This window comes from Cucurbita pepo, chromosome 6, assembly GCF_057944985.1.
Source record: "Cucurbita pepo subsp. pepo isolate OVF chromosome 6, ASM5794498v1, whole genome shotgun sequence".
NCBI classification, from domain to species: domain Eukaryota; kingdom Viridiplantae; phylum Streptophyta; class Magnoliopsida; order Cucurbitales; family Cucurbitaceae; genus Cucurbita; species Cucurbita pepo.
Genome location: NC_141803.1, coordinates 653,599 through 678,109, shown reverse-complemented (window position 1 = coordinate 678,109; position 24,511 = coordinate 653,599). Strand labels below are relative to the sequence as shown.

The following is a 24,511-nucleotide window of genomic DNA, read 5'->3' as shown; positions in this document are numbered from 1 at the left end:
TTTAAGCACGTGAAATTGAATTTGGGCCGGGATTGGGAAAAGCCCATTTTGTATTGAAGCCCATCTAATAAAAGCCCAAACGAATTGGTTCAAGTTTAGAGACCCGAAAGAGTGGAATATAAAGTCTCGTCCCGCCGATAGAAGGTAGTGGAGGGATTACGCTATTCGTCAGTTGCGAGTTTCAACTTTCAACTGATTGGCGAAGCGGGGAGTCATGGAAGCTAATTCATCTTCGTTTAAGGTACGGACAGTTTTTCACTATTTCCTGCTAGCACGGTTGCCCGTTAAGGTCAAGGAACTCTTTTTCAAATGGTTTGTTCGTTTTTACGGCTGTGCATTTGACAAGATTCTTCGAGTCTCTTTAATGGAATCGATATGTCGATTGCGGACACTGATATATAGCAGATATTTACTACCTTTCAGAAGAAATTACGTTTGTTGCTTGCAGATATTTGATTATTTTCTAGTGCTCCATGTTGAGCTGAGTTTTCTTGTTTTGTTTTGTTTTGATTTTGAAATTTGCAATGACTTCCACTATGAAAAACTGTGGAACACTACTGAGGCTTGCAATGGTCGACCAATGCGTTTAGTAGAAAATGCAGATAGTCGTTTGCTTAGTATTTATCTAGATACCGATTACAATTGTTGAAGACAAAAGAATGTTGCAATTGCATAATCCAGACTGAAGGAAGTTTTTATTTGAGTATTGTGAATGTCAATTGTCAGTGCCGATCTATCGGATTGGAAATGTTGCGGATATTTTTATAAATATCACAGAGTTCCTAAAAGTTTTTAAGAACTGTTCGTAGTAATAACAATTATTTAGCACTTAATCGTCGATAGTACTTATATTCATATTATTGTTAATTTCCACTACTTATTGATGATCTTTTCCACATTTCATTGAGGTCTCCATCGGATTGTGGAGAAAAAAAGTTTTTCCGCGATGTCTAATTTTTTGGTCAATAAAAATGTCAATATGTTGATTAAAATTTTACTCCATTTTAAAATATAACCTTAGCATTACAGTCTTAAACAACTTTGAGAATCATATCAACTTTAAAAAAAAACGCTCTTAACGAATGTGCTGTTTGGCAGATAATTTTGGGATCATCTTCAGTGGCGCGTAGGAAAATATTATCTGAGATGGGTTATGAATTCGCCATTATGGTATTGTCTACCTACATATACTTACATGACCTGACAACTCTCTCTTCTCAGAATGTTTACCTTTTCTCTCTCTCTCATAATGAAGTCTGCAGATATTGATGAGAAAGCCATACGCAAAGAAAAGCCGGAAGAGTTGGTTGTGGCTCTTGCAGAGGCAAAGGTTAGGTATCATCTTGTGATTCATTTTTGCTCCACCATATTCTGCAACTGGAATATTAATGCGTATGTTATTGGTTCCCTTTTGTAAATCGCTTGTGCTATATGAGCACTGTCGCCAAAAGATAATCTTGGATTTATGATTGTCTTTGGTTCCATGCTATCATGACAGGCTAGGATTTAGAAGCTTCTGTTAGCTACATAATATTTCTAAAACCATCCTAGAGTGGATACAGTGATTTGCATACTTTGGATATTGTGCTTCGACGGCGAAGAGCGAATAAATTATGTAAACGCAAGATCTGTCTAACTCTTCAAGCTAAGTTCGTGGATTCCAAACTCTAATGAGCCAGGAAAAATGTGGTCACGTTCATCTCTTTTGCATCTATTTATGTTTTTTTCGTTTCCCTTTTAAAATCTCTATCTATAACCTTTTGAAATCTCCATCTATAACTTAAATTAGCATGTGATTATTTTTGTGCAAGCATCTTGTATTAATTAGGTATGAGATTCATCTCAGGCTGAGGCCATCATATCCAACTTACAAAAGAATCATACACATGAAGAAGAAGCAGATCCCACAATTTTGATTGCTGCTGACACAGTATGTTTTCCTATGTTAGTGTTAGTCGTTATTCTCTCTGTTAAACAATATGATGCATGGTGGCTTGGAGTTAATCTTTTCCAGTGTGCAATTTTTCGTTGCTCTTTGAAGTCTTAGCTGACTTGACTGTTTCATGTCAAAGGTTCTTCCACTATCTTTCACAATTTTAGTACGGGGTTTGGTTGTGGTAGTAGGTGGCTTTGGCTTATTTCTTAGATGATGGATATTTATTGTCAGGCAGAAGCCATCTTAGGAAGACTCTCCATCAATGATTTTACGGACACACAGCCATATAGACAATTTTTTATTAAATCAAGTCCTTTGACATCCGTCTGTTTTTATATATTTTTTACATGTTTTCTTAATTTTCAACTTGATCCATATAGATAATTTTTTTGTGCGATGTCCATTGCACGCCTTTATCTACTTGACTCAGTAAAGATAATAAGAGTTTTGTTGCCTTCTAAATTGTCATGTTGAATTGTCTTCGTATTTTCAAAATTGACATCAGAACTGTAGACATTTCTAATGTTTTTATTATTTGCATCTCTAAAACTTTTGTTTAAAGATAATAATAAAAAGTTGATTAGTATGATTTTCACATCTGACATTCTTTCTTTCTTTCTTCAATCATGCAGCCGATAATGGCAAGTTGATGCTTAATGGTCTTTCCTCAGTCTGTTCCCTTAACCAATAACCAGATTAAATATATGGCCAATCCCATGTGAAAGACCTCCCGCCACATATTGTGCCCCTGTTGTACTCATTCATCTTGAGATAGAAGTTTATGGAACAGTTCTCTTGTTATATATGTGTATTCTTAGAACCGTTGCATATTGTATCCTCAAAACAGAAATGGTCTTATCGTGATAACTTGTTCCATTACGACCCTTTCTTGTTCTGTTTGCAAAGTTCCTCTTAGACATACTTTCTTACTTCTATTGGTAATTGATGTGGAGGTGGTGATCTATGAAGGTGTCATCAGAGAAAAACCAGCCGGCAAGGAGGAAGCACGACAATTTATGAAAGGTTTGTTCACATAATACTAATAGTACTGCATTTCTATGTTTTTACTATTTCTTGAATGTTTTGGTTCGATTAAAAATTATTTTGCAGATTATTCAGGAGGGCATGCAGCGACACTTGGATCTGTATTTGTTACAAATCTTAAAACAGGATTTAGGAAAGGAGAATGGGATCGTGTAGAGGTATAGATATACATGTTCTTTTATTGATGATAGTATTTTAATGAAAAGACACTCGCGTTATGGAGACTGTTACCTTCTAATTGATTCAACAAAACAAATGGAATGATATCCTACTTTCATAGACCTACTATAAACTTCTTCAATCAAACAACTTGTCTTGGTATGTGCTCTGCTGTGGGACCAGCCAAATAGATGCTAGATACTGTTATTTTGCATCGAGGGAAGGAGCTTCCTGTTCTGCTTATCCAATATTGATTTTCTAATTCCTAGCATTTGGTAGATGACTTCTAGAAGATTTTGGTTCTGTTTTACAATTTCTCATGTTTTTTTGTTTTCTTATGCTATCCGATATTGACGAGTGCTCTTACAGATCTTCTTCCACGAAATACCTGATGAAGTCATCGACAAGCTGGTAGAGATTTCACTTTCACTGGTTGTTGGTTGTGTTTTCTTTAGGAAAAAGAAATGTTGTATCTTTTGTCATCTATCTTGTTTTTCCTTTTTTCTATACGTTTCAGGTCGAGGAGGGGAATGTGCTCAATGTTGCCGGAGGGCTGATTATCGAGCATCCTTTGATCTTACCCTATGTGAAAAAAGTGGTTAGCTTCCCTTCTTCCTTTCCTTTTCCCATCATTTTCCTTTTCCTTTCCTTTTCCCATCATTTTCCTTTTCCTTTCCTTTTCCCATCATTTTCCTTTTCCTTTCCTTTTCCATTTTACTTTTTAAACATGAATTTTAGTTTTTAAATTTTGTTTTTTCAACATAAGTTTTTTTTATCACATGGGTAAACGTGTGTTGCACGCAAGTTTCCTCGGTCTATAAATCCTGAAGATTAAGACTCTTTTTAACTGAGGAGATAGAGTTTTACATATGGCCAACAAATCGGTTGGGACAATCCACAAATATGCCTATCCTTCTTGATTTCTTGTAGATACCTTACGGGCTTTGGATCTCTGCAGGTCGGGACGACAGATAGTGTGATGGGCCTTCCCAAGGCTCTGACTGAGAAACTCTTGAAGGAAGCCATTTAGGTGCTATGGACAATATCGCATTTGACCCTTATTTTGAATAAATTATTCTGGCATCCGTTGGACTTGGGTAACAATCAGCTTTTATTTGTATTAGCATTGTTATTCTGGTTGTAGGGACGTTCATTTCCACACACAAAAGCTAATTGGTCGTACAAGTAATATGTGATATAATGCCATTAAAAGTGTACACACGTTGCACTTGTGGCAAAAAGAAGCAGTCACACTTATGGCAAAAAGAAGCAGTCATGAATGGAACACATTAGTTGAATTGAATTTTTTCGTTACGCAATTTTTAGTCCTCCACCTTCAATTCTATCTTTTGATCCTCTACGATGAGTCATGATTAGCCTTATATAAATAGTTATAAACATCTATGAAGATGAAGATGATATTAAGGCAACTGCCATTTTTATATATAGAGGGGAAAATACATAAAAGTTAGAGCTGCATAAATAGGCCTTCTTTCCAACAGGCGGGTACCAAGAGAAACAGAAAAAACAACCCTCTTATCTGAAGGAGAACTGAATTTCTTCCAGTGTTCTTCCTTTGGTTTCGGGGACCCAGAGTATAATGAATGTCAATGTGAAAGCACTCACCAACATGTAGATGGCGAACGTTCCTGCAACCAATAGCGCAGCAGCAACGACATGAAATTTGGATGTATAATGCGATTCAAATATTGAGAGAGACATAGAGAGAGGGAGAAAACCTCCATTGCTCCATTCCAAGAGCAAGTTTGCAGTCATTGTGACCAACCAAGCAATGAACCAGTTAGCTAGCGTTGCTATGCTTCCAGCGAGACCCTTGATATTAATGGGAAGAATCTGCAGCAGTTTTTTTTTCCCTTAGACAACTAGAAGCATAATTCCGACCAGCTATGCAAATCAGAATGTTCGCAACCAAATACAGGTAAAAGTTGTTCTTTCTTAGACTAGGACACAAGCAACAGTTCGATTTGCACTCTACTCACTATGATTATCAAATTTCATACGGGTCGAAAGAAAGAAGCAGGCAGCATATAAGCCTACATTACTTGCAATTTTACATGGATGGAAGTGAAGATACCTCAGACATTATAACCCATGGAATAGCCCCAAGACCCAGAGAGAAGAAAGCCACCAAGGCCTGAAGAAAAGAAATAGGCAGATGAACATTTCTATGGGAAAATTACTTCAGAAATCAAATTGTATTTAGTGCTGCTTAGAAATAAACATACCACAACTCCAACAACTGATAGAATGCTCAGAATACCATATAAATTGGACGTCTCGGGGGTATGATCCTGATTTTACATCACAGGGAAGACGTGTTAGAGAAGGTAATCAACAATCTCAAAATTATAAAATATAGCCCCTCAAGAACTCTTACCTTCAAAAAGAAGACTACGGAAACAACTAAAAGGCTAAACGTCATTCCAGCTGTGGACACCTGAACAAAAAAGAAAAAAAAAAAAAATCAATTTCCATTTTGTAGCAGCTCAAGCCTACCGTTAGCAGATATTGTCTTCTTTAGTTTTTCCCCCTTAAAGGTAAACATGTGTGTTAGGGAGAGGTTTCCACACTCTTATAAAAAATGTTCGTTCAACCGACGTGGACTTCACAAATAATAACTTGAGAACTACATTAAGAGAGGGAAAAAAAAAAAAAAAAAAACTTACGATAAGAAGAATTCGACGGCCTGCTCTGTCAACCAACCATGTCGTCATTGCAGTGGCAATAACCTAAAAAGGCATGAAATTCCATGTCAATGCCAAATTGGCAACAATGCATGGATATAATCATTTGTATCAGGCAATCCTTAAAGCTGAACCTGGACTGCTCCGATCCCACATGTGGCAGCATTACTTGATTTAACGCCTGTTTCATACAAATATAAATTGAATACTACATATCAATGAAGTGTGAGAAATTAATGTGATTCAGGTTTAGGGTTTAAAGCAGCAACAAACAGATTAAAGAACAAATGATCTCTTCCACACTGCTTAAATAAACGACGACGACAACGACCACGGAGTACTAAACGAATTTCTTCCTTACCAGCAGCTGCAAATATGGTACTTGAATAGAACAAAACTGCATTAATTCCAGTAAGCTGCTGCAACATTAGTAACCCAATACCAATCTGCAATTTGGATGATAGCAAAGATCAATTAGACTGTCAAGTTGGAAAACTGAAAGAAAACTTGCAGTCAATGGTAGAGTAGCTATACCATCAAAGGAAGCCAGTATCTTCTCCGCTTGAGGTCTGCAAACCGGATTGTTGTTCTTTTGCCTGTGGATGCTACGGACCTCTGCACCGTATGCATCATCAAAGAGAGATGAGAGGATTGGACAAACTATTCATGTCTGTCTTGCATAGAGTTTTTGAGGAATGAGGACAATAATTAATAACTAACTCGCAAATTATGCTGATTTACCTTGATTTCATTCACTTCAATAGAGATATCAGCATCAAATCCACGAAGAACTTGCAAGGATGTTTCAAATTCTTCCGTCATACCCATTTTCGCCTGGACTCAGTTTGATAAAAAAAAACGCATAAACAGGGTGATGTAAGCCTAAAAAAATCACAACGAAATCGATTTGAGAAACTCACCAGCCACCGAGGAGATTCTGGGATAAAAAACAATCCAGGTATCAGAATTGTACAAGGCAAAATTCCTGTGAAACACAAGAATTCTTAGAAAGGAATCTTTATCATAACTAAGCCAATAAACTTTAGAATGCATTTCATAATCAGTTGCCAAGGAAGGCCTGGAATTGTTACGCAACAGCTCAAGCCCACCGGCTGTAGATATGAAATGTTTCCACACCCTTATAAGAAATGTTTCGTTTTCTTCTATAACCGATGTGGGATCTTACATCTTAGGTGCACATTTATCCCATTTACCAATAGAAGCATGTCTCTCAAGAGAATTACCCAGAACTGCGAGCAGTCGCCACGGCACGAAAAGTCCAAGAACATAAGCGAGCATTATTCCAATGGTGACAGAGAGCTAGCAACAAGAAACCACAGTATTAACTTGGAAAAGCATGATGACATCAGAAAATAATGGTGAAATCAAAAGAAATCAATAGTTCTAACCAACCTGGTTAACTGAACCAAGGCCCCCTCTCAAGTTTTGAGGAGCTATCTCAGCAATATAAACGGGTACCTACAATCATACAAAAATGTTGTAATCTCAAGATTCTGTAAGAGGTAAAATTTTAACAAAATAGATACTCAATGTCTAACCGTATATGAGATTATTCCCACACCAAAACCTTCCAACAACCTCCCCATGTAGAGGAAAGAGGAATCCTACAAAGCATTAAGTTAGTAGGAAGAGTGAGAATTGAGACTTATTGTATTGCCATTTACTCTAAATCCATTTATAAGTAATACATCAGGATGATCATCCAACTTACTTTTGCAAATGATATAGCAAGCCAACCTATAATATTTGGAATGGCTGCAATCATCAAAGACTGAAATAAAGCAAGACAAATGAATCATGGAAACCAATAGAAACTAAAACAAGATATAGTGAGCTAAATGGAAAATGATTCATGAAGGAAACTTACTCCTTTTCGACCAATGTATTCGGCTATCTGACCACTGGATATGGCGCCAACCATAGCGCCAACATTGGATAAAGAACCGAATATAGAGTACTGAACCAAAAATCAGATATTAAAAAGCCAATGTGATGATGTTCGAATGGTGTTGGAAAAAGAAAGGAATGCATTATGAATCCTCACCTCCGGGACTGTGAGCCGTAGATCCTTCATTATCGAAGATTGGGTGGGAGATGAATATCCACACTACACCAAGTGATGCAAAATTATATTAAAATTTAATCCGCCAGTAGCTGTGAGATCAGAAACGCATTCTTGGCAACAGATCAAATCAAACACCAGAATAATCAGATTAACTCAATCAATTCTCAACCAGAAAATTCTCTCCTATATATATATATATATATATATATTTTTTTTTTTGGCACGATAAAATAAAATATAGAAGATCGAGAAATGATGATTACGGTAAAACCAAACTGGATTGGACCAAGGGCGACTATCAATACGCAGGCAAGAACTGAAACAGAGCTATCACGAATGGCCTGCGATGAGCCCATCATACTCGATTGCCTCGATCCCATACGATACCAACTTCCGGTGTGCAGGAAGGGCTTCCTGAGATCCCTCCCTTCCTCATTCTCGTCCCTGAAACTCATCTCTTCCCGCTCTGTTCCGAAATCAACAACGATCTATTACGTCACTTTCCGATTACCAATAAGAACAAGAGATTGGAATAAAAATAGGTTCCGTAATCAAATGCCAATCTGTTTGCCTGATTGGCAAAGAAAGAAACGCACGCCAATCTGTTAATTGCCAATGAAAGAAACGCACGTTATTTCTCGTTGGTACAGGAAAATGAATGACAGAACAGAGATGAGAGAGGGCGGGAGAGATCAGTGTCTCGTTGTCGGCTAAATTTATATACTTCCACCATGGTGGGACGTCCCGCAGTTTTCTCGGTTAAGTGTTCCATTGACTCGACTGGGGGCCCAATAACGCGATCCAGGCTTCTTCTTCTTTAACTACGGGACAGCCCAAGAAACCCGAGCCCATGGGCCGACTGTACGTTACGCGCCAACAAAGGTCCCATTGACTCGATTGGGGCCCAATAACGTGATCCAGCCTTCTTCTTCTTTAAATACGGGCCAGCCCAAGAAACCCGAACCCATGGGCCGACTGTACGTCACGCGCCAACAAAGGTCCCATTTACTCGATTGGGGCCCAATAACGCGATCCAGGCTTCTTCTTCTTTAAATACGGGCCAGCCTAAGAAACCTGAGCCCATGGGCCGACTGTACGTCACACGCCAACAGAGGAGCGTGAAGAAGCGGAGAGTTGATTTCCCAGTCTGGAGGGGAAATCGAAAGCCAGTTGGGTTAGAGAACTGAGGAGCGAGCGGCCAGAGGCAGAGATAGAGAAGAGAAAGAGACTGAAAGAAGAACGTCACCGGGATTTCATTCTCCTCAGTCGCTGGTTATACCATTCACAATCCACTTGTCTATTCTTTAACCTAATTTAAAATCCCTAATCTGTTCAATTTCACATTTACTTTTCAATTTCTTTCTGTAAGCCTCAATAATCCACTTCTTGTTCTTTCACCTGGGGCATCGAGTTTTGCCCTTCTTCCGATTCTCCACCGCCGCTGATCTTGGTTTTGTACAGTGTTTTCTTCCAACTGACTTGTCTGGGTGAAAGGAGATAGTGCAGATTGAACCCTTTACATATGGGAGAGCACACGCAAGTGCAGGTTCAGACTCAGACCCAAAGCCAATCTCAAGCGCAATCGCAGGCTCAGAACACGTTTCATGAATCCTCCAACTCCACAACCACTATCGCCCAAGCTACTGTGGCATTAAGCGAGGTGATGAATGCGCCATCGCAAACCTCTTCTCCGCCATCCAAAATGCCCTTGCGTCCGCGGAAGATCCGGAAGCTCTCGCCTGATGAATCGGATCCAAATTCCTCTCAGGTTGTTGCCATTCCGGATGGGCCGAAACCTATAGCCACCAGCAAATCTAACAAGAGCAAGACGGCCCAACAACGCGCCGCATTCGCGTCTGCCCCGGTAATGCTTGCCCGATCACTTTCCTGTGAAGGCGAGGTGGAAGTCGCGCTTCGGCATCTCCGGAATGCCGATCCGCTCCTTGCACCTTTGATCGACCTTCATCAACGTCCTACCTTCGACAGTTTTCAAACCCCATTCCTTGCCCTTACTAGAAGTATCCTTTATCAGCAGCTGGCTTACAAAGCTGGCACCTCAATCTACACTCGTTTCATCGCTCTCTGTGGCGGCGAGGCTGGCGTTCTTCCTGAAACTGTACTTGCCTTGAGCCCTCAACAGCTCAGGCAAATTGGAATTTCGGGTCGTAAATCTAGTTACCTTCATGATCTTGCGAGGAAGTATCAAAATGGGATTCTTTCAGACCCCGCAATTGTAAATATGGATGATAAATCGCTTTTCACGATGCTTACAATGGTCAATGGAATTGGGTCTTGGTCTGTTCATATGTTCATGATTTTCTCGCTGCACAGACCAGACGTGCTTCCTATCAATGATCTTAATGTTCGCAAAGGTGTTCAACTTCTCTACAATCTTGAAGAGTTGCCTCGACCATCGCAGATGGATCACTTATGCGAGAAGTGGAGGCCGTATCGATCGGTTGGGTCGTGGTATATGTGGAGGTTTGCTGAGGCAAAGGGGGCTTCTTCAAGCGCAGCAGCAATAGCTGCTGGTGCTAGTTTACAACTGCAGCAACAAGAGCACCAGCCGGAGCACCAGCATCAACAGCAGCCGCAGCTTCTTGACCCACTTAATAGCATTCTCAATCTTGGGTAAAACCTTTATGGCTTTGTTATCTTCTCTTGTTTATATTTTTCCACGTATTGCATGTAGTTTAAGTTGAAAAATCTCATCTTCCTCTATCGATGTAGAAACTAAAATAGTTTTTCTTTTTTGTGTTGGAGCTTCCCTTATTTTCAGTCCCAAATTGTGTTTCTTGCATCCATTATTTATCAAATGCGGCATACCATACTTATACATGGTGTTTAGAGAAGTTTTTTTTTTTCTTCTTTTAATTGCATCTAGCTTCTAACGAAAGATGTCTGAATATCTAAATTGACGATACTTATTTGCATGTTTCTTGTGATATATGAAAGTAAGCTTTGCGTGGTATATTTCGACCTTTTTTCTGGGATCTTTATGCTTCTTTTTCTTGTCTGTACTCTTTTAACTCTATAACGTGCTTCCAATTATGTGCATTGTTTTCTCAGATATTAATTTTTCTTGCAATCCTTTTACTTTTGAAATAAGCAGAAAGTTTCATCGATATAATGAAATATACAAAGCCACAACCTATGTGCTTTATTAAATACTTGTTCCCTTTATTGTTTCGATGCTTAGTGAAAATGAGCACCATCCATGCTTGTTAGCCACATTATTTTCGTCTTTGGTTTCTGCAGGCTTCTTATGGTAGGGGAACATAGCATAGGCCAATATCATTGAAACAAAGCCACATGCAAAATTTGATAATATAGGAGCAGATTTCTGCATTTGTGGAATATTTATTCAAGTCAGTCATCTGTAGTGAAAAGTAGTTCTTCAGAATATTAGAAAGGTATATCATGTTCGAAGTTTAAGATGGTAACTTGAGTATACCTTGGGTGTAGTAGGATCATTGATCTTCTTGGAGTGGTCAAGGAATGTGGAAGATGAATATGGAAGTGAGGATCACTCTTAAGGGGCTTCGATTATTCATATCCTCTTCCTCCTCTTCTTCTCCTCTTCTTTGGTGCTTTCACGTGGTGAATGCATACTGTTTTTCTCCCCCTTATGCCGTTTTTGTTTCTTTTTCTTTATTTTCTTGGAAGTCTTGAAAGTTTGTAGTCTGAACTTGATAGATTGACAGACACGTGTTTGGAATTTGTCCTTGTTTTGATTTGCTAATACTAGAAGTCTAGAACTCTCAGATTTCGATTTTATATTCAATTTTTTATGAAGCCATAGCTTACCACTATCAGTGATTTGAAAAGCGCAAAAAAGCTCTCCTAGGTGCGCTTTTCAGAAAAGACAAAGGTGAGGTGCTCCTATGAAGCACACTTGAGGCCCCGTCTCTGTGCTTGAAGAAACTTTTTTTTTTTTTAATTTCTAATTTTTTAGGAAGAGATTCAGAAGTGTTCTTAAAAAGTTCGTTTTTCACCAGATTCTTTTATAAAAGTTCTAATTTCTTAAACTTCTCATTATCCTATTAGTTGTAAACCTATATTTTCCATTTATCAAAAAGTTATTTGCATTTTTGTATTTGAGTGCTCCCAAAAAAGCCATCGTTTTTTTTTATCTGCACGCTTTGCAGAAGTCCTAGAAGAGAGTACTGTTTTTTAGTGTGCCGCTCTTTGAAAAACACTTACCACTTATGTTGATTCTATAGTTGAGGTTTGGAGAAGATGCAATTTCTCTGTTGGATCCAGAAAATTTAATTTGTATCCCTAAGGTTTATGGTCATGAACACAAATCTTGCTTGTTAATTCTTTTTTTTTTTTTTAATAATTGAAAACGATGAGGCAGCAAGATAGGCCCCTTTTCTGGAATAAAGAGAGAACAAACTGTGGAACACTTGACAAAAACTTATTGTTGCTGCCCCAGGATCATCTTAGGCATCTGTTCTGTCTTGGCCGTTGGTTCTTGAATGATTGCTCTCTCGTCTCTTTTCCTATGTTTTGGATCATTGGGAAACAGTAACAAACTTTTCTCCGTTCTTTAATTGGTGTATCGTTCAATTCCTTTATTTGCTACTCTTCATGTGATTCGTGTTGCTCATGTGGATAATGTTATTTATGTTTAGGGCCTGTGCTTGGGGGCAGTGACTCGGATCGAAAAGAGTACATCTTTGCAGATAGCCCAATCAGTTCATCCACTGAATGATAAGTATGCCAATTATGTGGGAGTAGAAGACTCAGCAATGAATATTTGGCTCCTTGAGGTTGGATACTCTAGACTTCAATATTAAATAATGAAATGACATGTGCTAGTTTCCTTTTCTAGGTAGGTTGATGTCACTTTTAAGGCCGTCAACATGTATCATGTGGCAAGGGATATTGATAGAATGTTCCTCTTGAATGTCTGTGCTTTCAATGTGATTTAGCGCGAGTTTGACTTCGAGAAACCCGCTTGTTCACTTGCGCATATTCAACGACACAACAATCTGTAATGACTTTATGATCCATCTTTTACCCTTTTCTCTACTTCAATTTTTCTGAAACATTGATCTTAGTTTGTACATAGAAAATAATCATTTATGCGGATAATCGATGGCTGGCTGTGACGTTTGCTATTCGGACTCGTAATCCTATCTCATCTTGCCTCATCTATTCAACATGGGAGAAAATGCATTATTGCTCAGTAGCCTCATTCATCTTTTTTACCTTTGAAAATACGGCTGGTGTTTTTAGTAAGGGGTAGCATCGTAGAATTTACCTTTGAGAACTTGATTTATAGGGACTATGAAGCATGGATTCTGATGATTTTAGCTGGAGAAACGCTGCAGTTGGGTTTGTAAACTTGTCACTTCGAATCAAATGGCTTTGAATATCTGAAAGTGACAAGATTTGGGCCGACTACTTGTTGAAATGAACTTTGGAACCAATCAAAGTTGAATGAAAGAAATTACATTGGTTTGAAGTTTCTCAATGTAACCAAGCGAATTGAATGCACTCTTGCTTTTAATCTATTTTTTCTGAATTTCATTTGCACCATTTATTAATTGGTTACATATTTAATAACCATACATATGATTAATTTTTCTTTCTTTTTCAATTCAATTCAATGTGATTGATGGAATATGTTAGAAGTTATTGAAGTATGTTCAGATTGACTTATATATGTAATACTAGTCAATACACATAATTATAAACAATTTATTTTTATGAGATGCATATTGGTACTATGTTTAAAAAACATATGAAAATTTAAAAGTAACATTAATACCATTTATCTTTATAACAAAAAATAAAGAATTTTATCATTTACTTTTATAACAAAAAATAAAATATTTTTACCATTAATATATAAACGAAAATTCTTACCATCAATAATTAAAAGAGTATTATTGAAAGTCAGTGGTGACAGGTGATTTTTTTTTTAATTTTTTTAATTTTTTTTATTTTTAGTTTAAAGGTATTTTAAAGATAAATTGCAAATTAAAAAATATTTTTGTTAATTTAGTTTTTTTTTTTTTTTTTTTTTTAAATTTATGTCCAACGGTTAATAATATATATATTTAAAAAGAAAAAACAAATAATCAGATTATTTGGATCGTTGCGGAGTCCGTACCCAGATCCCATTTTACGGACATTCCCGCGTTATTTATTTCTCAAAAGGCGGACTCAAATTTCAATATCTCCCTTAACCGGAAACTTATGTGATTGCTCTCTCCGGGAACATCTTTCCAAGTCTTTGTTCGCGCGGTTCTTAATTCAGATCGAATGTTCAACTCATTATGAAATCGAATCAGCTATCTCTATCTTGTAATTCCTACTGTTACCACAGCGTTGCAAAGGTCAGTATTCAGTAACACTTCATCTAATAGATGAATCGCCCATCTCTGATTCCTTCATGTTCTTTTGTCTATCGCATTATACATTTTATATCTGCTCTACTGTTGAGTTGGTACTCTGCGCGGCCTAATTGAAGGCTGATATTAGGCGATTCTTTTTTGATGTGCCTTTTTTTTTTTCTTCTGATTTTGTTGAACAAATGCCCCTTTTGTTATGTGTTCTCACCTGGCAAGGAGCTTGGTGAGGGCGTCTATTAGATAAAAATGAGTTTCATCTCAAACTAATTGGCAACAAGAGGAATCCCATGTATTTTATCTATTGAGTTAGAACCCAATTTTTTTTTTAGCGGAATACCTGTGTGGGCTTCATGAGCTCTAATACCATATTAGATAAATACAAGGTTCCACCTCGAAACCAATCGGTAATGAGAGTAGTAATCCATGTAACTTATAAAGATTGCAATACCTGAACATCTTTCCAACGTGGGATCCTTAATATACTAGTTACTTTTTTTTTATTGAACTGATCCTGACTATTTGACTCTACTGTGTTCTTATTTTACTGCTTTTAAATTAAGGGTAAGATGGGAGCGCTAGAGATGATAATCATGGATTCCAGATTATGAGATCATGTGCATTTGAGATTGGATATCATGTGGGTTGCGTAGAAAGTTGAATATACGAATGGATAATGGAAAAATGTTAGAAAATTACGCAGTCACAGACTCACAAGATAGATCTGCATTGGACCCAGGAGAGTGCCCGCCATTTTAGTCAAGTGGCAGCCGCTAGAAAAAGAAGGGTTGCATTTGAGGGATACGTGGATAAGTTGTGAACCTTCAAAGTCTATTCTGGATCGTTATTTACGATAAATTCTGCCTTAAGATTTGCAATATCCCGTACAGGCAGGGCTACTCATGGACCATTAACGTACTCGTTCCTAATCATACTGCCCACGGTATTAGTATTTCAAACCACGTCTCCCTTTGTAACTTGGATTTGAGGTAATTTTCAGATTCTTTGCTTGATCTACTTCAAAGGATATTGAAGTTTTAAGTGCGTGGTTATATAGATTGTTGAATTGAAAAGTTAGTCGTCGGCGAATACATTTCTCCTCAAGCGGTCTTGGATTTTATCACGCATGAATAAGCTTCGTAGCTAACCGACTTCGTGAACATTTTACTACACATCAAACGATTTTTAACAACGGGCCGGTTATAGAATCGTCTCAATATATTTCTCCAGGAATTGTAGGACACAAGTTTCTTGTTTAGGACATTTATTCTAATGTACCAGTAGAAAGGAGAAGATTACTGAGGATAGGCTTCAGGCTTGGAATGATTTCGGAGAGGAAATATCAGCAAGTAGGATATTACCTCTTCTGGTCAGCATACCCTCTGCCATTACAACCGACGTTCTTGTAGAGGGGTATTTGGACTTGACCAGCTTCTATTTTCTTGACATCTCGCACGAGTAGCTCATAGAGTCTTCTTGCTTCCTCGGCTGTTTTCCCACCACCAACAGCCCTCGCTACTTTCTCAAAACGGTCTGGTGTGTCCTGGTCATAGTAGGCTAATGCCTCCTCAAATTTCTTGTTTTCTTTTTTTGTCCAGGATGAGTAATACCCACGTGCCGCCGACGTGACAGAGCTTGATGCCATTACTTTCAGTTAGGCTGGCACTGAAAAAGGGGAATGGAAGTTGGGATATGACAGAGAAGCTTGGGGAAAAGTATGTCTGAGTAAGCAGGGGAGGAAGAAGTTGGGGATGGTAAGAGCATGATGTTCCTTTGCTCCTTATATACTGGAGGTGGAGTGTTTGTGTAGTGGGATCGGTGCAAGTTGACGAATATATATTTAAGGCTAAAAGATATGATTCGTTTTGTTGAGCAGACGCTAGAAAGAGTGTCGAGGGGACTGGCTGTAGTGAAATCCTTTAAAAAGTCTCTCTTTTTTTTTTCATTTAAATATCATCAGCAAGTAGAATTTTCTCGAGAATTTACAGCCTGGTGGAGGATTAGATCCAATTCTTAGCCTATCTCTTGACACATAGATGCGCCCATGACAAAAGTTTCAACCCACCTTTGAACGTGTAAAAAAAGCTAGTGAAACATACCTTTCCTATTTATGGTTGGTTCTTTCTTTCTTTTTCTTATTCAGCTGCATGCTATAATATACCATACATATTCCATCTCCAGTATGATTATTCCTTCTCTCTCGGAAATAGATACTCAACTACTACAAATGACTTTAGCTACAGTTTCATGGACATGACAAGTGCTTTGATGCAAAAGATCCATCTTTCTGTGCGCATACTGGCACAAATTTAAATATGTTTTAGTGCCTAAACATCTATCCTTTCTTTTATTACGATCTCCAAAATTTTTAAATTCTGATTTTATTCTTCCAATTCATATTCATTTTCATTTTGATCTTTCATTTTTAAAATTTTAGTTAAAGTTCTTCAGTTTTCTATAAAATTTTAGTTAAAGTTTTAAAAGTCTGAGAATCAAAATAAAAGTTAAATAAAATTGAAAAAAAACTAAAATATTTGAAAGTTTGGATCCCACTCCCACTTATTGTTGAACTTTTAAAAAAATTAAATTGTGAGTGATGTTTCATGTTTGATTTTATGCATCAAAACTCACTATATCGATGGATTTGTGAATTTGAGAACCATACTACCTGAGTACCATTTGTGAGTTTCGTGACTCAAATTCATCGTTTGCCTTTATTAGTAAAATCATCTTTGAGTTTTGAGGTTCCTGGTTGTGCGTTCGAAATTAGCATCCATGCCTCCCTGTATTTTACGAAGGTTGGTCTTGTTGAATCCGGTTTGGAGGGTTGCAGCTATATCATATTTTGAACAGCATGGTTGAAAAGCCGAAGATCTTAGGCAGCCTACCACTCGAATTGAATCTGGAGATCTGACCAACTGTTGGTTGCTTTTAGAAGAAGCCTGAATGTGTGGAACTTTCTGTTGGTTCTTTCTTTTGATGTTGGAAGGGTGGTCTTGTAATAAATAAAGTTTTCATTTCTATTCAGTGGATTATGCTGCAAGGATCAGCACACAACGTACTGTAACATACTTAACTTTTCTTTCAGAAAATTTCTATGGGGTTTGTGTTCAGCCCGAGAATTTTGGAAAATCATCTCCGTATAGCCCCATAGGGAATGTAGATCCCAAAATAACAGTCTCCTAAATATGTAGTTAGGTTCTAAGCGAGTTGGATGAATTTTGACGTGTGGCCATTGTTATTCGATCAAAGCCTTCGAAGGAAAAAGAAGCCTTTGGCGACTAAATATATTCCGAAAATTCTGTGCAATAACTAAATCTCTGTACAAGCCCTACAGAGAATCTAGATTCCAAAATAGCAGTCTTTTAAATATGGTTGTTAGGTTCTACAGAAACTTGGATGAAATCTAAATTGCTGCATTGTATTTGATCAATGCCTTCGAAGGGAAACGAGGAATTTGTTGACAATTTAGTATTGACTTAGGAACCGAATTTTCATTCCCACCAATTAGGCTAAAGTCATGGGTCTCTTATATCAGAGTTGCAGCAAATGCTGTGGTTCCAAATAAATATTGAAGTCACTAAACGTTGATGGAAAAATCCAGCTGCTTCGGGGTACTATCTGTATAACTTAGTTATACACTAGTTATTGGTGATGATTATCTCAATCGTCATCATCGCAGTTAGGGGATACCTTCTTGTTCTATTATTGTGTTTATAACATTCACTTTGGCTGGCTTACTGCGTATGATTTCTATTTTCTGGAAAATTCTTTGTAATCAATCCAATGTGAGTAACAGAGGAAATCCTCAACATTAGAGCTGTATGTGAAGCGCAAGGCAATGCCAAGGGGCACTCTCGAGGTATGCTGGAGAGATGGCTTCAAATTCAAGCCATGCTCAGATGAGCCTGACAGATGCGCAAACCAAGGCCTTAATGATGGCTTCAAGTTGAACTTAAACAACTTCCTCAGCTTAACCCAGAGTATGAACCGTGGGTGTTAGTGATGCAAAGCAACTATTGCGTTTGCCCCACGATTCAGTGACAGACAGCAGAAATGACAACAAAGGTAATTGGATTTCAAACTAGCAAAGGGTGTCATGAAAATTGAAAATGGTCGATTGTTTGAAAACTATGAAAAGTTTTGGTGACAAGTTTGCTCTCTTTTAGGATTCTCAGAAAATTTTGCCCGGTTTCAATAAAGACAGAGATACCACACCAGAATGTCATATACCTCAGGGTTGGATGAGGGAGTACCCTGATAATGGTTCGTGCAGAAATAATCTGGGCCTCACATGACGGGCAGAACTGCGGTTGGATGTACCCGATCGTCAAAGCATCTTGATAAGCCTATCTGTCCTCAGGGTTTTCTCCTGACATTTGGGCTCCCTTCAATTTAACTACACAAATGGGTCAATCTATGGACCCATTCATCAATTATCAGGTTTTCTCAAAGTTTCAATTGTGTCTTCATGTATCAATTTGTAGGAACCTAATTACTATAAAGTCATTAATGTAATATCACTCCATTTTAAGAAGAAAAAACATTTATGTAACCTTTTATATGTATATATATATATAATTTAACCATATTTAATAGCATAATTCATGCTCAAGGTTGACTCTGTTATCATGTGAAGGAAAAAATGAACAATCTAGTAATTCATTATTATTTTTTGGATTTTTCAATATAAAATAATCTAGTATTCACATTGAGATCTGATCCACTGCATTATCAGATCTTCAAAGAAAGAAGTTCCTTGATTGATTTTCCTTTCTTTAGAAATAGTAATAAATGAGAAGAAAAGGATTGGTGGAGAGATCATGTTCTTGGCTGTAAATAAAATAATAAACAATTTGTTGTGTTTATTACATCGACCATTTTAATTGAACAAAACCATTTGGTTTCAGCTTGAGTATGAAAGCTGGGTGGACGTGGAGGAGGAGGAGGAGCAAGAGGCAGAGGGATCAGAGATGGAGAAGATGCAGCTTTTGGAGAAGCCACACCCGCACCCGCTGTGCTTCATTGAAGAAAGAACAGACAGCCGAGAAGACATGTTCTGCTGTGTCTGCAAAAAAGAACTGTTTCCACCAGCTTTCATTTGCTCCCTCTGCAAATTCTACATTAATCAATCCTGCATCCACCTCCCTCCTCAAATCCTCTCCCGCTTCCATCCCCACCATCCCCTTTCCCTCACTGAAACCAATTCCGACCATTGCCATTGCTGCTGGCAGATGCCACGCGATTGCTTCTACATCTGCACCCATTGCCAATTCATAGTTGACATCAAATGCATTCTCGCTGATACAAAACGTCCTGGCTTGAACTTGTTAGGCAAACATTTCAGCCATTCACATCCCTTGATCCTCCACAGCCAGATCACTACCAGCAAGCTGGTTGCTTGCCATATTTGTGGACTGCTGCTTGTCCCTGGCCCAACTTACTTTTGCTCAAAATGTAGTATCGGCTTTCACAAAGCCTGCGCCGAGCTGCCGCAAGAGATATTGGAACCCGACCGCCACCGTCACCCACTCTTCCTTTATCCCCATGCCCCGCTTCAACCTTTCTGCAATACCTGCAAAAGTCAATGCTCGCGGTTCGTTTACAGCTGTGTTGAGTGTGATTTCAATCTCCATGTAATGTGTCTAGCATCTTCACATCACAAGCACGACTTCATCAGATTTCGGACTATAATTAACTTCAGATGCCTGCTATGTGGTTGGCCGGGACATGGTTTTCCATGGTTTTGTAGCATCTGCCATCTTTTGGCTCATGAGAATTGCGCTGAATTGCCCCCATCTCTCTTGGTTGTTGGACACGACTGTCCTCTCACTTTCACATACTCTCACCCTTTTGAGGATCACAGTAAGTTAGCTTGTGAAATCTGCAGAAAGAAGGTTGAACCACAGTTCGCAGCATACAGCTGCTCCGAATGCAGCTATGTCGTTCATTTGGATTGTGCTGGGAAGTACATGCGGGGACAGACTAAAAGGGACAGTCTAAAAATCAATCCTTTAGGGGATGAAGCGCCAGCATCGAATAATTCTTCAAAGAAAACGTTTGAAGAAGTGGGTTCGGTTGAGATTCTGCATTCAAATTGTGAACAGGACTTAATCCTCTGCAAAGAAGAGGGTGACATTGATAAACAATGCCGCAGATGTATGCAACGCTTCTCGGTCGCTAAACCATCATACTCTTACAGTTGTGTTAAGTGTGGTTTCTTTCTTCACAAAGACTGCGCTGATTTGCCAGTTACAAAGAGGCACCCGCTCCATAAACATCCTTTAACTCTCATCACTACCCAAGATGTGGCATTCCAGTGCCATGCTTGCCTGCAGTTCTGCCATGGTCATGCCTACCACTGTGAAGAATGTCTGTACACGCTCGACATTCGCTGTGTTCTGATCGAAACCAGGAAACTCAAGCATCCGAGCCACCAGCATTTGCTGTCTCTTGCACAAAACCACGAGGATAAAATATGTAGTGGTTGTGGCGAGAGCAACCAGGCGGTGTTCGAATGTGACGATGGCTGCAACAACTTCTCCTTGGACTACAGATGCGCAACTCTTCCACAGAAAGCAAGATGCCGATTCGATGGTGGTTTGATGGATCTGAGTTTCTCCGTGGGAGATAAAACAGGGGAATATTACTGTGATGTATGCGAAGAAGAGAGGAACCCAAAGGTGTGTTTTTATTACTGCAAGACGTGCCGTTTAGCTGCCCACCCTGAATGCATCCTTGGGGAGTATCCATGGCTCAAGTATGGATCATATGAAACTCACAAGCATTTGTTGAGTCTTGTGGCAGAGGGGAAGAGGGATTACTCTGATTGTGAGCACTGTGGGAAACCTTGTGCCGGTAACTTGGCCTATGAATGTCGCCGCTGCAAGTTCAACGTCCACGCTATTGGGCGCTGTTACCACGACCAGATAATCAAACGAAAACTAAGTTTCAAGCTCAAGTGATCAATTTTATCTCTGTGTCAGCATTATTCTTTATTATCTTTCCCACAATTGCAGCTCTTGCTTCCGACTTGAAAGTTACGGTAAGTTAATTTGTAACAATTTAATCGCTAATTAAAAGTCATTTAATAGTTTTTTTTATCTAGTTAAATTAATAGTTCTGTAATGACCTATGGAATTCTTCCATTTCTTAGCCAAGAAAGAAGAACAGGAAGAAAGGAATCGAACCCCGGAAAGTAGAAACATTGAAATTTGTTTGATGGATAGGTAATGTGGGGCCTCTAGCTTCTCTCTGTCCCGTCCAAACCCATCTTTGCACTCCTTCTGTACTGTGTTCGTTGACATTTATTACCAATCCAAGTTAATAATCCCAAATCCTCTCTCGCTCGAAGTTCTTCTTTCTTATCCTTCTCGCAATCCTGAATTTTGCAGTGCCTCGCTACTCTACAGAGGATGGTAAGTATTAACTTTTAGCTAAGCTGACGAAAAGATTGCAAACAATTTATGATTTGCCATTTTCTTGCTGTAGAAAGACGAAGAGGGCTCCCCGGATACGACGGTGAAGATTGAAATTCTTGGATGCAAGGGAGGTGGTGGACCTTGGGATGATGGGGCTTATTCCACCATCAGACGGCTTCTAATTTATCACGGACAGTGGATCTGTTCTCTTCATGTTGAGTATGATAAGAATGGCCATTCAATTTGGGGTTCCAAGCATGGCGGGAACGAAGGTTCCTCTTCTGAGGTACTTCCAAGCCCTAGTTTGAATCGTCATTGCCTGAATAATTGTCTCATTCTGTTGATTTTGCTCGAACCGTTGATGATTGCAGGTTATGTTAGATTGCCCATATGAGTATCTAATTTCAATTAGTGGTTACTTCGGCTATATAGGCCATTTGGGAATTGCAGCAGATGTGATTCGTTCCTTGACTCTCCAAACAAATAGAAAAACTTATGGACCATTTGGTATGGAAGAGGGAACCAAATTTTCATTCCCAATTATGGGGGCCAAGATTGTTGGTTTACATGGCAGATGTGGTTGGTTCCTCGATGCAATTGGACTCTACATACAGCCAATTCCAAGGTACGTACATACGATCGTCTACTTGTATGCTGCAAACATATAAACAGAAATGAATTAATTTCATTTTGATTCTGCTATGCAGCATCCAACTCAAGAACTACAGCCTGGGACCTTTTGGAGGCAAAGGTGGGCATCCATGGGAGTACGTTTTTCGGTCGATCAGACGGTTTGTAGTTAATCATGAACAATGGATCCACTCCATTCAATTTGAGTATGAGGATAAGAATGGAAAGTTGGTATGGTCCAAGAAGCATGGTGACAGAGATGGAAGTTCCAAATCAGAGGTTATACCCCAAAATCCTCTGATGAATTACTCTGCCCATAACCTGTTTGTTGAAATTCCTAACTTGGGCATTTGTTTCTAGGTGGTGCTAGAATCTCCAGATGAGCATTTTGTTTCTATTCATGGCTACTACAGCCACATACGTGCTATGGGAGATCCTTCCACTGTGATTCGATCGCTGACATTTGCAACTAATCGAAGAACTTATGGGCCGTTTGGAGCTGAAGATGGAACCAGATTTTCATTTCCAATTATGGGGACAAATATAGTTGGTGTCAATGGCAGATCTGGTTGGTACCTTGATGCGATCGGACTCTACTTAGGAACAACTCAAAAGTAGGCAGCCCATCTTTATTCTTTTCATTTTCTGAATATCGTCTTCTATTTCTATGATATAAACATACATGATATGCTTACTTTTTTGCTCGTTGTCATTTCATCCTGTTGTGTGTGTCGTTTTTCAAACTAATAGAAGAATTTATAGGTCGTTTGTCGCTTTTCACCCACATATATATATAGATAATGCGAGTAGTCTCCCACACGATAAGATCTTTAATGAATTAAATTCTCAGACATGGTCACGTGGGATTATATACAGTTAGAAAACTTAAAATAATGCAGGGTGTGGTTTTTCAAACATGCCAAAGATGGATCTCATGATTTGTTTCTTTTCTACCTTTTAATCTCATTCTTTTCAAATATGACAAATTAGTTTAGTAGTATATTTGAATTATGGTTCATTACTGAAGTTAATTATGTTAGAAATTACGACCCTCCATAATGGTATGATATTATCCACTTTGAGCATAAACTCTCGTGGCTTTGCTTTTGGCTTCCCCAAAAGGCCTCATACCAATGGAGATGTATTACTTACTTATAAACCCATGATCAACTTCTTAATTAGCGATGTCGGACTCCTCTTCCAACAATCCTCTTCCTCTTGTTGAATTTTTTTTTAATATTAAATATATTGTAGTCAACAAAGTAAAATTAGTGTGTAATGGTAAGAAGTTATTGTCCTATGCAGAACGAAGGCTGAGATGGAGCCTGCAGCTTCACCAGCACCCGAAATTCAAGAGGTGCCCTCTAAGCTGAGACAATATGGTGGTGAAGGTGGGGGTGGTTGGGAAGATATGTTTCGGTCAATGAGACGGCTTGTGGTTCGTCATGGATTGTGGATTGACTCCATTCAGTTTGAATATGAAGATGATAATGGAAACATAGTGTGGTCTAGGAAGCATGGTGGAGATGGAGGATCCCCATCAGAGGTTAACCCAAATCCTCCTTTCTATTCAGTCCTCTCTCCATAATTTGCTAATCCTTACCGAAACTTTCAGTGAAGTCATAGTGTTCAAATGGAATTGCAGGTTGTTTTGGGATTTCCAGGGGAGCATCTTGTATCCATTCATGGCTACTACAGTGATCTTCGTAGTTGGGGACTTGGAATCACTGTGATTCGATCCTTAACTCTGGAAACCAATAAGAAGACCTATGGGCCATTCGGAGTTGAAGATGGTTCCAAATTTTCATATCCAACTGTTGGGTCGAAGGTCGTGGGCTTCCACGGCAGATCTGGTTGGTATCTTGATGCAATTGGACTCTACGTAGTGTCGATTCAAGAGTAGGTCATAACCTGAGCCTCCTCGAGCAATTTCTCAGGCCGTTGGCCTAAGTGCGGTACTTCTAGCTTCACATGGTATCGTATTATGTCTTTTCGTTAAATAATTAACATAAATTCATGTAAAAAAAATTGTATTTGCAAAAGCGTGAAGCCAAATAATTATTTCATAGAGATGTTGATGGAAAATGGCAGGAATGGAGAAGTGTCTGTTCCGACCGTCTCTTTTAATCCTCATTTTAAAATTCTTCATTTATTTTTACATGGACCAT

General features: G+C 38.6%; 5 protein-coding genes and 1 pseudogene across 9 annotated transcripts; 4 read left to right on the top strand and 2 right to left on the bottom strand.

Annotated features, from left to right (window-relative positions):
• The first annotated feature begins 94 nt into the window (after positions 1–94).
• Positions 95–4,442, top strand: LOC111797607 (uncharacterized). The gene is made up of 9 exons (XM_023680663.2): positions 95–241; positions 1,099–1,170; positions 1,256–1,330; positions 1,847–1,930; positions 2,890–2,959; positions 3,047–3,138; positions 3,509–3,550; positions 3,657–3,737; positions 4,098–4,442. Exons 1-9 carry the CDS (start codon positions 215–217, stop codon positions 4,167–4,169), a joined length of 615 nt encoding a protein of 204 aa, XP_023536431.2. The 5' UTR covers positions 95–214; the 3' UTR covers positions 4,170–4,442.
• A 118-nt stretch (positions 4,443–4,560) lies between these two features.
• LOC111797606 (sugar transporter ERD6-like 6) lies at positions 4,561–8,630 on the bottom strand. 2 transcript variants are annotated; one of them, XM_023680661.2, is made up of 18 exons: positions 8,194–8,630; positions 7,910–7,972; positions 7,733–7,822; positions 7,577–7,636; positions 7,404–7,469; positions 7,258–7,323; positions 7,089–7,164; positions 6,765–6,829; positions 6,586–6,678; positions 6,379–6,459; positions 6,206–6,290; positions 5,979–6,025; positions 5,827–5,889; positions 5,538–5,597; positions 5,386–5,451; positions 5,235–5,294; positions 4,879–4,993; positions 4,561–4,788 (listed from the first exon to the last, which is right to left on the bottom strand). In XM_023680661.2, the coding sequence occupies exons 1-18, from the start codon at positions 8,383–8,385 to the stop codon at positions 4,676–4,678; spliced, it is 1,461 nt and encodes a 486-aa protein (XP_023536429.2). In that variant the 5' UTR covers positions 8,386–8,630; the 3' UTR covers positions 4,561–4,675. The 2 variants fall into 2 exon arrangements, with proteins under 2 accessions (XP_023536429.2, XP_086980736.1); XM_087124610.1 differs by having other exon boundaries at positions 4,561–4,993.
• A 433-nt stretch (positions 8,631–9,063) lies between these two features.
• Positions 9,064–13,124, top strand: LOC111797615 (alkylbase DNA glycosidase-like protein mag2). Of its 2 annotated transcripts, none has more exons than XM_087124611.1 (2): positions 9,064–10,561; positions 11,189–11,650. In XM_087124611.1, the coding sequence occupies exons 1-2, from the start codon at positions 9,453–9,455 to the stop codon at positions 11,229–11,231; spliced, it is 1,152 nt and encodes a 383-aa protein (XP_086980737.1). In that variant the 5' UTR covers positions 9,064–9,452; the 3' UTR covers positions 11,232–11,650. The 2 variants fall into 2 exon arrangements, with proteins under 2 accessions (XP_086980737.1, XP_023536439.1); XM_023680671.2 differs by lacking the exon at positions 11,189–11,650 and adding an exon at positions 12,568–13,124 and having other exon boundaries at positions 9,065–10,561.
• Positions 13,125–14,105: 981 nt separating this feature from the next.
• LOC111797614 (uncharacterized) lies at positions 14,106–21,588 on the top strand. Of its 3 annotated transcripts, none has more exons than XM_087124750.1 (5): positions 14,106–14,280; positions 18,111–18,360; positions 18,471–18,735; positions 19,203–21,337; positions 21,449–21,588. In XM_087124750.1, exons 3-4 carry the CDS (start codon positions 18,700–18,702, stop codon positions 21,255–21,257), a joined length of 2,091 nt encoding a protein of 696 aa, XP_086980876.1. In that variant the 5' UTR covers positions 14,106–14,280; positions 18,111–18,360; positions 18,471–18,699; the 3' UTR covers positions 21,258–21,337; positions 21,449–21,588. The 3 variants fall into 3 exon arrangements, with proteins under 3 accessions (XP_086980876.1, XP_023536436.2, XP_023536438.2); XM_023680668.2 differs by having other exon boundaries at positions 18,462–18,735; XM_023680670.2 differs by having other exon boundaries at positions 18,092–18,360; positions 18,462–18,735.
• LOC147792123 (protein RADIALIS-like 3 pseudogene) lies at positions 15,493–16,134 on the bottom strand (annotated as a pseudogene).
• LOC111797369 (jacalin-related lectin 3) lies at positions 21,557–24,409 on the top strand. Its single transcript, XM_023680355.2, has 7 exons — positions 21,557–21,710; positions 21,784–21,999; positions 22,085–22,338; positions 22,421–22,622; positions 22,704–22,957; positions 23,649–23,889; positions 23,989–24,409. Exons 1-7 carry the CDS (start codon positions 21,708–21,710, stop codon positions 24,244–24,246), a joined length of 1,428 nt encoding a protein of 475 aa, XP_023536123.2. The 5' UTR covers positions 21,557–21,707; the 3' UTR covers positions 24,247–24,409.
• The last annotated feature ends 102 nt before the right edge of the window (positions 24,410–24,511 follow it).